The sequence below is a fragment of the Lipophrys pholis genome, assembly GCF_963383615.2.
Source record: "Lipophrys pholis genome assembly, chromosome: 12".
NCBI lineage: Eukaryota > Metazoa > Chordata > Actinopteri > Blenniiformes > Blenniidae > Lipophrys > Lipophrys pholis.
Window position 1 is genome coordinate 3,160,022 of NC_137641.1, and position 15,497 is coordinate 3,175,518.

Genomic DNA, 15,497 nt, shown 5'->3' on the forward strand with positions numbered 1-15,497 from the left:
TAAGGGGGGGGGCGGGGGGGTGTTGACCCTGCATGGTGTTAGAGCTGCAGACGTAAAGGAAGAAGAGGAAAACAGGCGAGGAACAAGAACGCTCTGGTTTTTCTAATGAGCTCAAACTGCAGTTTAGATCGTCTCCGAACAGACGGATGTAAGAACACAACATTTTAGGTTCTTTATTATTCATTCACAGTGTCAGGATTTCAAATTACAACTTGAAAACACACAATACAGCTTCAGACTGGCATCTGTTTTTGTTTAAATCCATAATTGGGCTCTATAATCTGGATGTTAGGAGGGAGATGCTCTATAATCTGGATGTTAGAGGAGGAAGATGCTCTATAATCTGGATGTTAGAGGAGGAAGATGCTCTATAATCTGATGTTAGAGAAGGAAGATGCTCTATAATCTGGATGTTAGAGGAGGAAGATGCTCCATAATCTGGATGTTAGAGGAGAAAGAGGCTCCATAATCTGGATGTTATTGGAGGAAGATGCTCTATAATCTGATGTTCGGGGAGGAAGATGCTAAAATAATTCAAGTTTGGAGTAGTGGGTAGGGTCTTTGTTTCAGAAGAGTAATATTGTTGTTTATTGTCTTACTGTGCAGAGTTTGTCCTTCCTAATCCTAACCCCAGTTTCACTCAGTATCTGTATGAACAAGTGTTCTCCCTGTATGCAGACGATGGTGTAGTATAAGGAAGGAAATGTTCACTTTGCTGGAGAAGAGCTGTGAAACAAAGACTCCATTGTCCATCTCCTCAAACACGAGCAGAACAACCACTTATTACGACCCAAGACCAAGAAAGACCTGCTACTTTTGACTTGTATCAAGTATCTTATACTGTAATATGACTTACTATTTTATAGTTATGCTTAAAAAATGTTTTTTACGGAAGTGTAAGGTTTCTTTTTTCAAGTGGTGGAATAGGGCTTTCATAGTTCCACTTGGAGACAGAGAGGGTTTTGAAAACATCCTGGGAGCTGTTATCATGTTATCATGTAAATGTTTTACTATTTATGTATTACTGCTCAGGGGGTGCTGGTGGGGGCAGACGATCTTACCCCGGGAGATCGTCGGAGCAGCTGAATCACGACAAAAGTTCAGGTTTTTCACGTGAAAACAGAAAGAAAACATGGAGACACAGAGCTCGGTGTGTCGGTGGGACTGTGAGCTCAGTGCCTCAACTCCTGTGTTTGTGCTGTGATGACCTCCTGACCCCGCCTCCTGTTTTTCTCTTGGTGCGATGCACTGGATGTCCCTGATAAGAGCGGCAGAGCAAAACGATGCATGCAATTCTGCATGCATCGTTTTGCCCCCACCCCCCCCAATCCACCCTCTCCCAGCAGGTACACTTGCTCCCTAGTGGGTCAAAGGTCGCAGAGGCAATCAAACAGTGACCCAGCCCACTGCTGCGTGAACACTCACATGTGAACGCAGCAGCGGGCCGCTGAGTGACAACCTAATTACCCGGTATAGCAAAACCAAACCCCGCCGCTAAGGATCAGAAGGCCACTTGCACCCCCCCCCCCCCCCCCCCCCCCCCCCCACACGCTTATGCATATTTCTTCTTTCAAGTGCTGTGAAGATTGTGTGTGTGTGTGTGTGTGTGTGTGTGTGTGTGTGTGTGTGTGTGTGTGTGTGTGTGTGTGTGTGTGTGTGTGTGCAGAGCAGAGAGAGGTAGACTCCCAAAGATGGCGGCTGATACTATGTTCACACACATGAAAGGGCTGAGGAGCGTCTGGAGGTCTGCAGATAAAGTAGAGCCCAGAGACAAGAGTGGGAATTGCTTTTGGTCACCCGGGGACCGAAGAGTGTGTGTGTGTGTGTGTGTGTGTGTGTGTGTGTGTGTGTGTGTGTGTGTGTGTGTGTGTGTGTGTGTGTGTGTGTGTGTGTGTGTGTGTGTGTGTGTGTGTTAACCAGGATCACTTGCGTGTGACAGCGACAATGTTTTCCTTAATTCAAGCTGTCGCGTTGGCAGGGATTCAGCAAGGTCAGCCGTCGGGTCGCTCAGCCGTCGGGTCGCTCAGTCGTCGGGTCGCTCAGCCGTCGGGTCGCTCAGCCGTCGGGTCGCTCAGTCGTCGGGTCGCTCAGCCGCCGGGTCGCTCACCCGGACGCTCGCCGCAGTAACAACCGACTCCGGCGAGGCGGCGCTCGGGTCTCCAGGGTGAAGGATCAGGTGTTTGAGCCGCTGTGGTGAGGAAAGCTTCTGAGGCGTCCCGTCACGCTGGAGGGTGAAAAAAAGCTCGTTTAACCATTCAAGTAGCATTTTGGGTTTCCATGGCAACGGTGCTCGGAGACGCTGAAAACGCAATTTTTTCAAAATGGCTCCCAAGGTACAACTTTTCGAAAGCGTTCTGTCTCAAAGAAAACACAGTGAAGTGAGTAGCTGTGATTCCTGCTTCATCCCAGACGAGAGATAAAGACTCAATCGTGGCCAAAACTCTGGTCGTTGTCATGGTGACCAAAGAAAACCTGCCATAACATTCGGACAATATCAGATATTTGTCGCGATGGTGACACTGCTGTGACTACGTCAACTAACCAACCAATAGAAACACAGGATGAAATGATGAAGTGATCGGCTGGAGGAAAACCGTGTGTGTGTGGGATGTAAACAAAAAGCTTTTGGGGATTTCTCTCCAAACACTTAAAGATCATACATGGACAGCGCACGCTCATCAGCTTTTATTCTTGCACAATCACAATGACTCACGTACGTCGAAGCTGCGATTCAGATTGTTTTCATTGTACGATCTGCACACAGCAGATGTCGTACAGCGCCGCTCGCTATGAGCTGTAAGTTGTTCAGATCTCAGCGTGTCGCGGCCATCAGACAGAATTTACCCACGTTTGTAAATCCTACGCCGTATTCATGTATCGTCTCCCGCTGGCACACTGACCAACCCCCCCAACCCCCCCCCCCCCCCCCCCCCCCCCCCCCCGTCTAATCAGCATGAATATTCATCATTGTTTCACAGGGACACTAGCTAAGATGCTCTAATTGAGTTGGAGTGGCCATAAGCGCGGTTTCCAGTGGGACCAATAAAGATGTTACACGGCCAGCTGTGGGCTCCATTACAGTCCTGCACGTCCAGTTTAATGCTTCACAAATCTGAGTGCGACAGGGTTGGAAACCCCCCCCCCCCCCCCCCCAAAAAAAAAAGTACTCAGGGTAGAAGTGGAGCTCCTGGAAACAGGAACTCTACCGCGACATGACTATGTTAGGATTTATCGCAGTTTGTTCTTTTTTAGAATTCTGTTGATATAAATGGGCAGAAATCTGCTGAGTGCACAGAAATAAGAATGATCGGCTCACCAATGTGCATATTGACGTCACGATAACGGTTTATTGCAATTATACTGTTTCTAGCATATGAGATTTACTGACAAATAAATCTTGTTATAAAACTAGAGCTACACTCGGTAGAGCGCCGACCTTCGCCAACATTGGTTTGCGGAACTGAGCTAGCATTGCTAACATGTTAGCCGTTAGCTCATATCAACGCTAACTAGCCTGTCAGGTCGCTACATCACTGTGAAACACTGAGCAGGGAGCGTCTCCATGGCAACGGACGCTGACCTCCTTTGAGCTCCTCCATGAGGAGCCTCTCTCATCCTCTTTGTATGGGAAATCTTTCTTTTTACAGTTTTTTAGGATTTATTCAGAAACTGTTCGCTGTTATCGTCCCATTTGGTAAAATACATACAAACAAGTAAAATAAATAAATAAATACATGCAGCCAAAAACAACCTTTTCGCAACTCTCAGTGGTGAAGGTAAATATATTCGTGGCAGAAGATAATTACCAACTATGGAGTTATAACTATAAAGTTCACGGTTCTTGCGTCTTTCTATTAAAAAACAAACAAAGACTTCGTTGCTTCGTCCATTGATCCATTGAGCTCAACAATCGGCGCCTTTAATAGTCGATGTTGTGTTTGCAGCTCCTGCAGGGTCACTGGTCTCTGGTTCTGCATCGTGGAGCCTCAGAGTTTCTCTGGAGAACAACAGATCGGGCTTCGCCGTCTGTCCGATACCGACCAGCCCGAAAGCAAAGCCGAGCTCCGCCTGCATCAACCTGGTCCTTAACCGTGTCTGATCATCGGCGCCCGCCGCCGGGCCTCCAGTCCGGAGGCACAGGAGCGCCTCAGTAGCATTCACTGGTCCAGTTCTCTGATTACACACAGCGGCGAGGCGGAACGGGACGACCAGCCGCAGACGAAGCAAACAGCAGCACGTCTCACCGCTCATCAGACGGTAAACAGGCGGTGAACGAGACGCGAAGACAGACGAAGGTTTCAGCTGGAAAATGTTTCTCAATCCAAGAGGGTTAAAAGCTCCTGATCACCAAACAAACAGTTCAGCTCAATAAGATAGTATTTATTTATTTATTTATTTATTTATTTATTTATTTATTTATTTATTTATTTATTTATTTATTAATTAATTTTTTTTTTAATTTCAATTAAATACAACTCAGTCATTTCAAGAGAAAAACCAAACAACTCCACATGAACCAGTAGAGGAAACTCCCTTTAACAGGAAGAAACCTGCAGAACCAGACTAAGAGGAGGAGGAACCTGCAGAACCAGAGTAAGAGGAGGAGGAACCTGCCATACCAGACTCAGAGGAGGTGAAACCTGCAGAACAAAAGTCAGAGGAGGGGGAACATGCAGAACCAGACTCAGAGGAGGAGAAACCTGCAGAACCAGAGTCAGAATAGGAGGAACCTGAAGAGAGGAGGAGAAACCTGCAGAACCAGACTTAGAGGAGGAGGAGGAACCTGCATAACCAGACTTAGAGGAGGAGGAACCTGCATAACCAGAGGGAGAGGAGGAGGAATCTGCCAAACCAGAGTCAGAGGAGGAGGAGGAGGAACCTGCAGAACCAGAGTCAGAGGAGGAGGAACCTGCCATGCCAGACTCAGAGGAGGCGAAACCTGCAGAACCAGAGTCAGAGGAGGAGGAACCTGCAGAACCAGACTCAGAGGAGGAGAAACCTGCAGAACCAGAGTCAGAGGAGGAGGAACCTGCAGAACCAGAGGGAGAGGAGGAGGAACCTGCAGAACCAGAGTCAGAAGAGGAAGAACCTGCAGAGAGGAGGAGAAACCTGCAGAACCAGACTTAGAGGAGGAGGAACCTGCAGAACCAGAGTCAGAGGAGGAAGAGGAACCTGCAGAAACAGACTCAGAGGAGGAGAAACCTGCAGAACCAGACTATACTGTTTGTCCGTTAGCTGATATTGGCTAGCGACAATGCTACATTTACCATGTGAATCCATTGCTGTAACTTCGCTTCGCACTGTGGAGTAACTTCTCTAATTATCTAGATAAATCCAGGATGATAAAAATACTGAAATACACTGAAAACAATGTAGTGAGCATGTTGGACCACTAGTGGGCACTGTTGTTGGTTTTAGTACTGAAAACTCACACACACACACACACACACACACACACACACACACACACACACACACACACACACACACACACACACACACACACACACACACACACACACACACACACATATACACATACACATACACATACACACACACACACACACACACAGCAGAGAACAATGAGCTCTAGAATTAAACACTGGGAGAACATTCTAGAGGACAGACCACCAAGTTGGATTGTTATTACGATGATTGTCAAAATAAAACTACCAAGTTGGATTGTTATTACGTTGTTATTACAGTGAATGTCACAATAAAACTACCAGGTCCCTGGAGCTCCACTTTGGGAGCCGTTTTCAAAAATCAAACCCTGGTGGTTCACAAGTTGAAAGTTTTTCAAGTGCAGTTTGTTGGAAATAAAAGATTTAAAATGCTTTAAGTTCAGATTCATGTCCTGAACCAGTTTATTGAATATTAATGCAGAAAAAAAGAAAATCATAAACTACTTCATATGATCAGTTGTCCCAGTGTAAAATGTAAAGAAAGCCTGAGTTCAGGCAGCTTCACCTCCCACACTTTGTTTCTCTGTTTCAGGGTCAATCGAGGTTCTTTGCTTATTTTTTCCCTCCAAACGGCTTTTAGCAGCTTTGTTTTGGTTCTTTTATCTGTGTTATCAGTTTTCTGTGGAAGGCGCTTGCTCAGCGGCTTTACTTCTCTGGTCTTGATGTTTTACGTGCTGACTCGCCTGCTCCAGGAGCTCCTTTTAGTCTCGCCATCGTGCCCGATGAGAGGCGCCACCGCCGCCGCCGCCGCCGCCGCCGCCGCCGCCGCCGAGGTCTGGCTGGTTTTTAATTCACCGGGTTTGATCACACCTCCGGGTGCTAATAAGATGCATTAAATCCTACACGGAGGCATCCTCACAATACAGATTGCTGGTTTTAATGACTCCCTCAGATGCTCTGCGGCTCTTAAATAATGATGTGACTGGTTGAGCTCTGCAGCACGCGGCTCACGCTGCATGTCCTTAAATCTCCCACCGAGGGATAAGTGGGTATTGACTTAGCAAAATGAAGCTGCCGTCGTGTGGCGGCGGCCAAATGGAGTCCCAGTCCTTCAGAAAGATGAGGACTCCTTGCCGAGAGCTCCTGTTTGCTTTGTTTGTGTGGAAGTCAAAGTGAAAGTTAGTTGAACTCGGGGTTGATTTCTGTGTTTTCATCAATGAGCTTCAGTTAAAACTCACAGCCAATGTCAAATCTGAGCCTGTTCAACCAGATAGATTAACACTTTGCCTTGAACCGTCGTGCAGTGAATGAGGTGCTGCTGACCAGTGGAGAAACGCAGGTGGTCATAATGTTGTGGCTGATCTGTGGGATTCTCCTAAATCTGATCAGCCGAAGACGAACCGGAGAGAAAAATGGCTTTTAATCCAGTTTGTGTTTTGGATTAAACACGAGTCAGAACTCTGTGTGTTTGAGGCCCAATCTCTGATTTCCAAAGTCATTAATCTCCATCATGTCTGCTTTATGGGATCCTCTCTCTCTCTCTCTCTCTCTCTCTCTCTCTCTCTCTCTCTCTCTCTCTCTCTCTCTCTCTCTCTCTCCTGCCACTGGTGTTGCCATCTGTTCTCGATTAATGTGAGTTACGAGCAGTAATTGAAGCATCTGTTCATCCTCCACTCCGACACCCCAACATGCCACACCTCCTCCTCTCCGATCTCTCTCTCTCCATCCCTCGTTTTGCTGTCAGATTCATAGTTTTCACTCACATCTCTGATTTGTTTCCAGTAGAAAAATCTGACCAGCTCTTTTCCCGGTGACCTTTGGTGCCCCCCCCCCCCCCCCCCCCTCAGACTGACCACTCTCTCTCGCTACCGCTTCACTTTCAATCCCGGCACAATGAGACAGTCAACATGTTTGGTATCGAGTCTGCTTCCTGCCTCCTGCCTCCTACCTCCTGCCTCCTGCCTCCTGCCTCCTACCTCCTACCTCCTACCTCCTGCCTCCTGCCTCCTGCCTCCCGCCTCCTGCTTCCTGCCTCCTACCTCCTACCTCCTGCCTCCTGCCTCCTGCCGTCTCCGTTTCTACTTTGAAATAGTTTCTGATGAAGAACGAGTCTTTCTAAACCACTTTCTTTATCTCCTTCTCGCTCGTCTCATTTGGACGATGTCTGTTGTTTTTCCCTCGTTGCATCAGTTTGTTGAAACTCCTGCAGGAGGAGGTGAAATCATGTTGCATCACCTGACGACCTGATGGATTTACTGTCGCAAATGTGCAGCAGACAAGACGAGCGCGACGCCGAGGCCCGTTCGCTCCATGTTTTCAGGTGAAAACGCTGAACCTCTGTTGTGTCTTGGCCGTCGACAAACACAACTTTTTGAAAACGGCTCCCGAGGTGGAACCTTTCGACAACATCACGACTCCGTGGTCGTCTGAACGGGTGACAACGGCGCTTTATAGAAACGTCTATAAACGTGATAAATAGTTGACAATATTTTCAAGTGAAAATGGTAAAGTTGCTTTGGGTTTTAGGCGTTTCCACGACGACGGTGCACCGAGCTACTTTTTGAAAACGGCTCACAAGGTGGAACGTTTCCAGAACACCAGACCTGACTGTAGGAGCCGGCTCTCATCTGACAGCAGTGTGTGTGTGTGTGTGTGTGTGTGTGTGTGTGTGTGTGTGTGTGTGTGTGTGTGTGTGCGTGCGCGTGCGTGCGTGCGTGCGTGCGTGCGTGCGTGCGTGCGTGCGTGCGTGCGTGCGTGCGTGCGTGCGTGTGCAGGAGGCTGGAGGTGGTGAAGCAGCCAGACTGTCACTTTCTGTCTGCCTCTGGCATGTTTACACCCTTGATGGGGGTTAAATAGAGAGAAAAAAACATCACAGACACACACGCACGCACGCACGCACGCACACACACACACACACACACACACACACACTGGGGGGACAATTAAGTTACAGTGTGGTCAGATGAAGAGGAAGACTCCCCCTTCCTCCTTCCTCCCTCATGAGTTCCTGTGTCTTCAGACCGTCAGAATACTGACGGTGTTTCTTCTTCTTCCTCCACAGGCGTACTTTCGTCAGGGCGTAGCGCTGCAGTATCTGGGTCGCCATGCCGACGCTCTGGCAGCTTTCGCCTCCGGCCTGGCCCAGGACCCCAAGAGCCTCCAGCTGCTGGTCGGCATGGTGGACGCCGCCATGAAGTCGCCCCTCAGAGGTCAGACCTTTAACCTCACCCTACATTCAGTAACCAATCAGACCACGGCGGGCCGTCGCATGTCCGCAGTGAAACCAGGAGAAGCTTCCAGCAAAAATACACGGAACGAACGTCCAGGTTTCCAAAGTTGTAGTGGAGGAGAGTGGAAAAAAACTTCTTCTCCATTTATTTATTTATTGGTTTGTATGTATGTATTTGACAAACTTTTCGCAAAAACAACTCACTCAAATAGATCGTTTCCACTGACGTCACAAATTTCCCATGATCCTTTTTGATTCGCTAGAGTCCGCCATATTTTATGACAACTTTTATTTACAACACGGCGGTAACTGTTGAGGAAGGAGTAAAATGGGAGTTATGTGGGCAGTTGTCGGGTGTTCTAACAATTCTGCTCGCAGCAGTGTGTCGTTTCATATTGTGTTGGTGCTTTTTTGAGGGGATATTCAACACAGAATGATCTAATACATAGACATACAGTAGTAGACCTCACTAGATTGTGTATGTCTACACAGTAGACATACTGTAATAGAACTCAGGAGGAGGTGATGGAGGCAGGGGGTGTAGCTCAGGAGGAGGTGGGTGTAGCTCATGAGGAGGTGATGGAGGCCGGGGATGTAGCTCAGGAGGAGGTGATGGAGGCCGGGGGTGGAGCTCAGGGAGCCATGGTGCAGGTTGTTTTGACTATCAGAGTAACCCGGAGTACCGGAGGAGAACCAGCACACGGAGAGAGAGAGAGAGAACATGAGAACTCCACACAGAAAGGCTCCTGATGGGATTTGCAGGAGGACTAGTAACCAGTATAACCAGTATAACCAGTTAATCTTCTCATTAAAGTCACAGATGTTCACCTTTTAATGTCATGTTGCATGTCTGAGCCGGGGTGTTGTTGTTATTGTTGTTATGTCCGTTTTCCTTGAAAAGACTGGACGTGTAAGAATAGCAGCTGATGACCTCATTAGGAGCTGAGATGTCAGTGATGCTGCAAACTAGCACTACCCTCACAGCCTCACTGTCAGTTTGTAAAAACACCCAGAATGCAACAGCTGGAGGAGAAGTTTTCTGGACATTTCACTGTGTTTTCAGTGAATTTCAGTGAAATTTCATTAAGATTGTCTTTATGTTCAGATTAAAGTCATTTTCACTAATTATTCTTTGTTTTGCACGGCAGCACAGCAAAGAAAAACTTTCAATTTAAAGGTTATCAGGCACTATTTTACCAGTCTGGCCCACTCAGGATGAAATCGCTCTACTTGTGGCCCCTGAACTACAATGAGTGACACCACTGCTCTACAGACTCTGGAAGCTTTGTCTTCCAGAGGAGAGATATATGTGTATTTTAAAGTTCAGTAGATGTAAACCCGATGCGACAACACACTCGTTCGCAGTACGCTTTGTCAGAGGAACACGAGCGTTATTGTGACGATACTTTACATCCATCCAGAAACCCTGAAGGAACCAGCCGGAGCAGGGCGGGCCGTCACACTCAATATTTATACAGACACAAGCAATCAAACGGAGCAACAAACTCCGAGTTTTGAAAGTTGCAGCGGAGCAGTGTTCCATGGAGGCGCAGAGGAAGCTGTCAAGTTCCCCATTTTTCTTTTTGTTGTTTTATGCAGCGGCTCTCTTCTGACATGTGTTGTGATGTCAGAAGAGAGAACAGAGACACAGCAAAGGAAATAAGGGAGTTTTTTGGAACAGAGACTCATCATCATCATCATCATCATCATCATCATCATCATGGCTGCAGTGTTGTGGATTCTGCCGCTGACATTGAAGAGACAGGACTCAGTCCGGCTGTCAGGAAGAAGTGTGGCGACTCGGTGCCTCAGACAGACTCATTCATCCTCTCTGACACTCGGAGTGGAGACACATCGTCACTGAGGAGCCCTGCAGACGTGTTACCGTGGCGACGCTGCACCCACAATGCACCCTCTGTCCGACAGGAAGGCCGATCCACAGCAGTACGAGTCTGGAAGCTTTCATCAGCTGAACAACCGAATCCAACATATTTCTTCAACTCCAACAATAAATCAGTGAAGTTCAGTAGTGATGTGCAAAACAGATACCGATACTGAGCTGATACCGATACGCATCCAATATGGATACTGATCTGATACTGACACTGATGTGATACCGATACTGATGTGATATCGGTACTGATGTGATATCAATACTGATCTGATACCGATACACGTCCAATATGGATACTGATCTGATCTGATACCGATACTGATACAATACCATTTCAATGCCAATATTGATCCAATATCGATACAAATCTGATACCGATACTGATACTGATACGATACCATTCCATTGTCGATACTGAACCAATACAATACTGAGCTGAAATAAATACCAATCTGATATATTTCGTTGTCAATACTGATCCGATACTAGTTCAGTATGTTCAAATAACTTTCCGATGCCAATACTGGACCCACACTGATACTTTAAACTTTTGTGTGTGTTGAAAGTCCGCAGACGCCACATAAAATCACATGACTGAGCTGATATTCGTGAAAAAATGCTCCACATGAGCCAATTAAAAAGTTGTGGGAATTCGGACTCACTTAAGACCGGCACGCACTACAGGATAATCGGGACGATTTTTGTCCCGTTCTCCTCCCGATCGTCGGGAGCACAGGCCCGATTGTCGGATGTCTGCAAAAAAAAAAATCGTGTCTGATTTTCCTGTGGAGTATTAAGAGCGATTTTGTCGGGTCCGATCTGCTCAGAAGGTCTTGGAAGGAGAGATCGGCGATAATGAACATGTTCAATATTTGTGACGAGAAATCCTGTCGTGTATTCTGCTAGAGAGGAGCCGACCATCACCGTGACGACAGGAGTAGTTCTGGTCCCATAAATTCATGTTTGTGCAGTTCTGTCAGCGTGAGCATTATTATTAAGCTCATTATTCCAGATCAACACTCGTGGAGCCAAACAGACTTGGAACAAGTCAAGAACAAGAACGAAAACATCCTTCAAAGCCTCAGTGACCAGGATTTACTTTATTAAGTCAAAAAGATTGTTCTTCATCTGAGCTGAGCTGAGCTGCGCTTCAGTATTCCAAGTGGGCGGGACAATCCGCGCACCAATCAGGATATTGTAAAAATAGGCAGGTCATTTTCCAAGATATCTGATTGGTCAGTAGACGGTACCTTCATTCTCTGCTCCGGAGTTAAACATCAGAGTACCAGGGGGATTTATCCCGGTAAGATGTGAATCTGCTTTGCAGTACGGAGTCAATCCTGAACTTACCTTGATAAGAGAAAATCCTAAGGGAACACTAAAGGAAAAGAATCGTGTTGATTCACACTATTTCTATATTGAGCTCATTTACAGGCTCATCTTCAGCAGCATCTTGTCTCGGGTCAAGGTCACGCCGTAGTATTCCATCGACTTTCAGCGTGGGAAACATCCCAACCCTGGATAGATTCCAGAGAACGCTCCTTCCAGGCCCTCCCCAGGAGGATGTGTGTCTGGGTGGAGGTTCTCTACTCTCCGCCACCATGCTGGGAACCATTGCTCTACTGGATTCAGAACAGGGGAGATGCTGGCAGAACAAGGACCTGAACCTGGCTGCTCATTGAACCAGGTGTGAACCAGAGCAGCCCCATAGAAGCTCACCGTATCCTGAGTGGCAACTTATTGGCCTGCTCTGGTTTCCTTGGTCCCTCTGGTTTCTCTTGTCTCTCTGGTTTCCCTGGTCCCTCTGGTTTCCTTGGTCCCTCTGGTTTCTCTGGTCTCTCTGGTTTCCCTGGTCCCTCTGGTGTCCTTGGCCCCTCTGGTGTCTCTGGTCCCTCTGGTTTCCCTGGTCCCTCTGGTTTCTCTGGTCCCTCTGGTTTCCCTGGTCCCTCTGGTTTCCCTGGTTGCTCTTGTTGCCCTGGTTGTTCTGGTTGCCCAATTTGCTCTGATTTCCCAGGTTGCTCTGGTTTCTCTGGTTTCCCTGGTTGCTCTGGTTTATGTGGTTGCTCTAGTTGCCCTGGTTTCCCTGGTTGCTCTGGTTTATGTGGTTGCTCTAGTTGCCCTGGTTTCCCTGGTTGTTCTGGTTTCCCTGGTTGCTCTGGTTTATGTGGCTGCTCTAGTTGCCCTGGTTTCCCTGGTTGTTCTGGTTTCCCTGGTTGCTCTGGTTTATGTGGTTGCTCTAGTTGCCCTGGTTTCTCTGGTTGCTCTGGTTTCCCTGGTTGCTCTGGTTTATGTGGTTGCTCTAGTTGCCCTGGTTTCCCTGGTTGTTCTGGTTTCCCTCGTTGCCCTGGTTGCCTACCCATACCATAACCCGACCGCCACCATGGGCCGCAAGATTTGAGGGAGCGTGCAATTGGCATGCTGGCGTACGTTATGGACAACCAACACAGGTGATTTTATTGACGGCATTATGAAAGCAGAGATACGGTGAGGAGATCCTGAGGCCCATTGTTGTGCCGTTCATCGGCAACCATCAGCTCACGTTGCAGCATGATGAAGCACGGCCTCTTGTTGATCTGGACACAATTCCTGGAAGCTGAAAACGTCCCAGTTCTTGCATGGCCAGCATCCTCACCGGACATGTCACCCATTGAGCATGTTTGGAACGCTCTGGATCGGCTTAGACGACAGCGTGTTCCACTTCCTGCTAATATCCAGCAACTTAGAACGGCCTTTGAAGAGGAGTGGACCAACATTCCACAGGCCACAATCAACAACCTGATCAACTCTATGTGAAGGAGATGTGTTGCACTGCGGGAGGACAATGCTGGTCACACTCCAAGGGGGAGGGGTCCCCCCCCCCCCCCCCCAAATAGAGCAAAACTGCACATTTCAGAGTGGCCTTTTATTGTGGCCACCCTGAGACACACCTGTGCAATATTCATGCTGTTGTTGGGATTTATGTTGGTTATTAGCGTTAAATTACTGTAAGTAATAGATTACTGAAAGTAACAAATCAGTGGAAGTAATTTATGAATTTTTTTTATTATTAATGGAAGTAAACGGTCATTTACTCATTAACAACTCCTAAAGTAATTGAGTAATTACTTAAAAGTTAATAAATGATCAAAAATAATTTATTAATGAAAAAGTATTAATTTCACAGTATTAATAAATTCCCTGGCCGTTGTTGAACTACTTTGAGTAGATTCACTGAAATGTTGCAAATAATTCACTTATTATAATAAGTTGTCTAAATGGGAATCGTCTATCTGGGATGAAACCGACATGATAAACGTTAGCTTCACGGCGAGCGCCATTAGTATAGCGGCTAGCGCTATTCACAATCTTTTTACAGTGATACAATCTGTACTACAGTGGTGCTAAACATCAGCATATATCTGTGAATGGTTATCTGAAGGTGGTCTGTGAAGTTATCTGAAGAACACATCATGTAGTCAAGTTATTTCAATAAGCTAACATGGCGGTTTAGCCAATTAGCAACATATAGAAAAGAACTCACTTATAAAGCGCTTTTCCGCTGTGAGAGGTGGTTCATCACATTCACACACCATTGGAGGCTGCCGCCACGCAAGGCACTGTCAGTCCAATGGTAGCAGTTTGGGGTTCAGTGTCTTGCCCAAGGACACTTCGGCACGTTGGCAGGCAGAGATGGAAATCAAACCTGCAACCTATCAGATTGGGAGACGACCGCTCGACCAACCGAGATATGCCGCCCTCGGCATATGGCTGGGCCTGGCTTACCGGCGCTCACCACGAGACGTCAGCAAGGCAGATGCGGCTCCTCGTGTTCACTTTCACGTGTAAAGATCAATTCCTCACAAACAAACAACATATTAGTGATAATATGAGGATGTCATTCATGGATTTAAGAGTTTTAAGCCGTGTTTTGTACGAGGGAGTCTTCAGCTTGTTCAGAGTGAACGTCCAGGATCACTTCTCTGGCGGTGTAATCAGAGATCATGCAATGTGCTCTAACACTAAGAACCGGGGTAGGTTCACCACCCTCTGTTTCGGCGTCAGACTACACCTCAATTTGACAGATTAGTAACCCTGCTCTGTATTCATGTGGGTTACATTAGGTAATGTGGAGGTATGTAGAGAGGGGTGTGGTCTCCGAGTTTAGGTTATGTAGAGAGGGGTGTGGTCTCTGAGTTCTCTGAGTTTAGGTTATGTAGAGAGGGGTGTGGTCTCTGAGTTTAGGTTATGTAGAGAGGGGTATGGTCTCTGAGTTTAGGTTATGTAGAGAGGGGTGTGGTCTCCGAGTTTAGGTTATGTAGAGAGGGGTATGGTCTCTGAGTTTAGGTTATGTAGAGAGGGGTGTGGTCTCTGAGTTCTCTGAGTTTAGGTTATGTAGAGAGGGGTGTGGTCTCCGAGTTTAGGTTATGTAGAGAGGGGTGTGGTCTCTGAGTTTAGGTTATGTAGAGAGGGGTGTGGTCTCTGAGTTTAGGTTATGTAGAGAGGGGTGTGGTCTCTGAGTTTAGGTTATGTAGAGAGGGGTGTGGTCTCTGAGGTTAGGTTATGTAGAGAGGGGGTGGTCACTGAGTTTAAGTTATGTATAGAGGGGTGTGGTCTCTGAGTTTAGGTTATGTAGAGAGGGGGGTGGTCACTGAGTTTAGGTTATGTAGAGAGGGGTGTGGTCTCTGTCTCGGAGCAAAGCGATCTCACCTACTGTAAAAACGAATGGGCGGTTCCGTTGGCCCGGTTCTGAGCGCCACAGTTCTAAGTGGATGTCGGGACATGCAGTGCAAAACTGCCCATTTCAGAGTGGCCTTTTACTGTGGCCACCCTGAGACACACCTGTGACCAGCGTTTGCCTCCTTCTCCTCTTCCTCCTCCTCCTCCTCCTCCTCAGCTTCAGGGTCCATCATCCAGCCATGACAGCCACCGCGTCATCAAGTACTCGTGTTCCAATTCTCCTTTAACGCCGATGCGTCCTCGTAAATTT

At 47.3% G+C, this 15,497-nt stretch overlaps 1 protein-coding gene across 1 annotated transcript in view; it reads left to right on the forward strand.

Annotated features, from left to right (window-relative positions):
* The window catches only part of ttc28 (tetratricopeptide repeat domain 28), a gene marked incomplete at both ends in the record, with an annotated part of 129,919 nt that overhangs the window by 44,818 nt on the left and 69,604 nt on the right, over nt 1-15,497 (forward strand). The window contains one exon of the mRNA XM_080477729.1: nt 8,470-8,617. Coding sequence (XP_080333855.1) covers nt 8,470-8,617 — 148 coding nt within the window. The remainder of the gene's footprint in view (nt 1-8,469; nt 8,618-15,497) is intronic.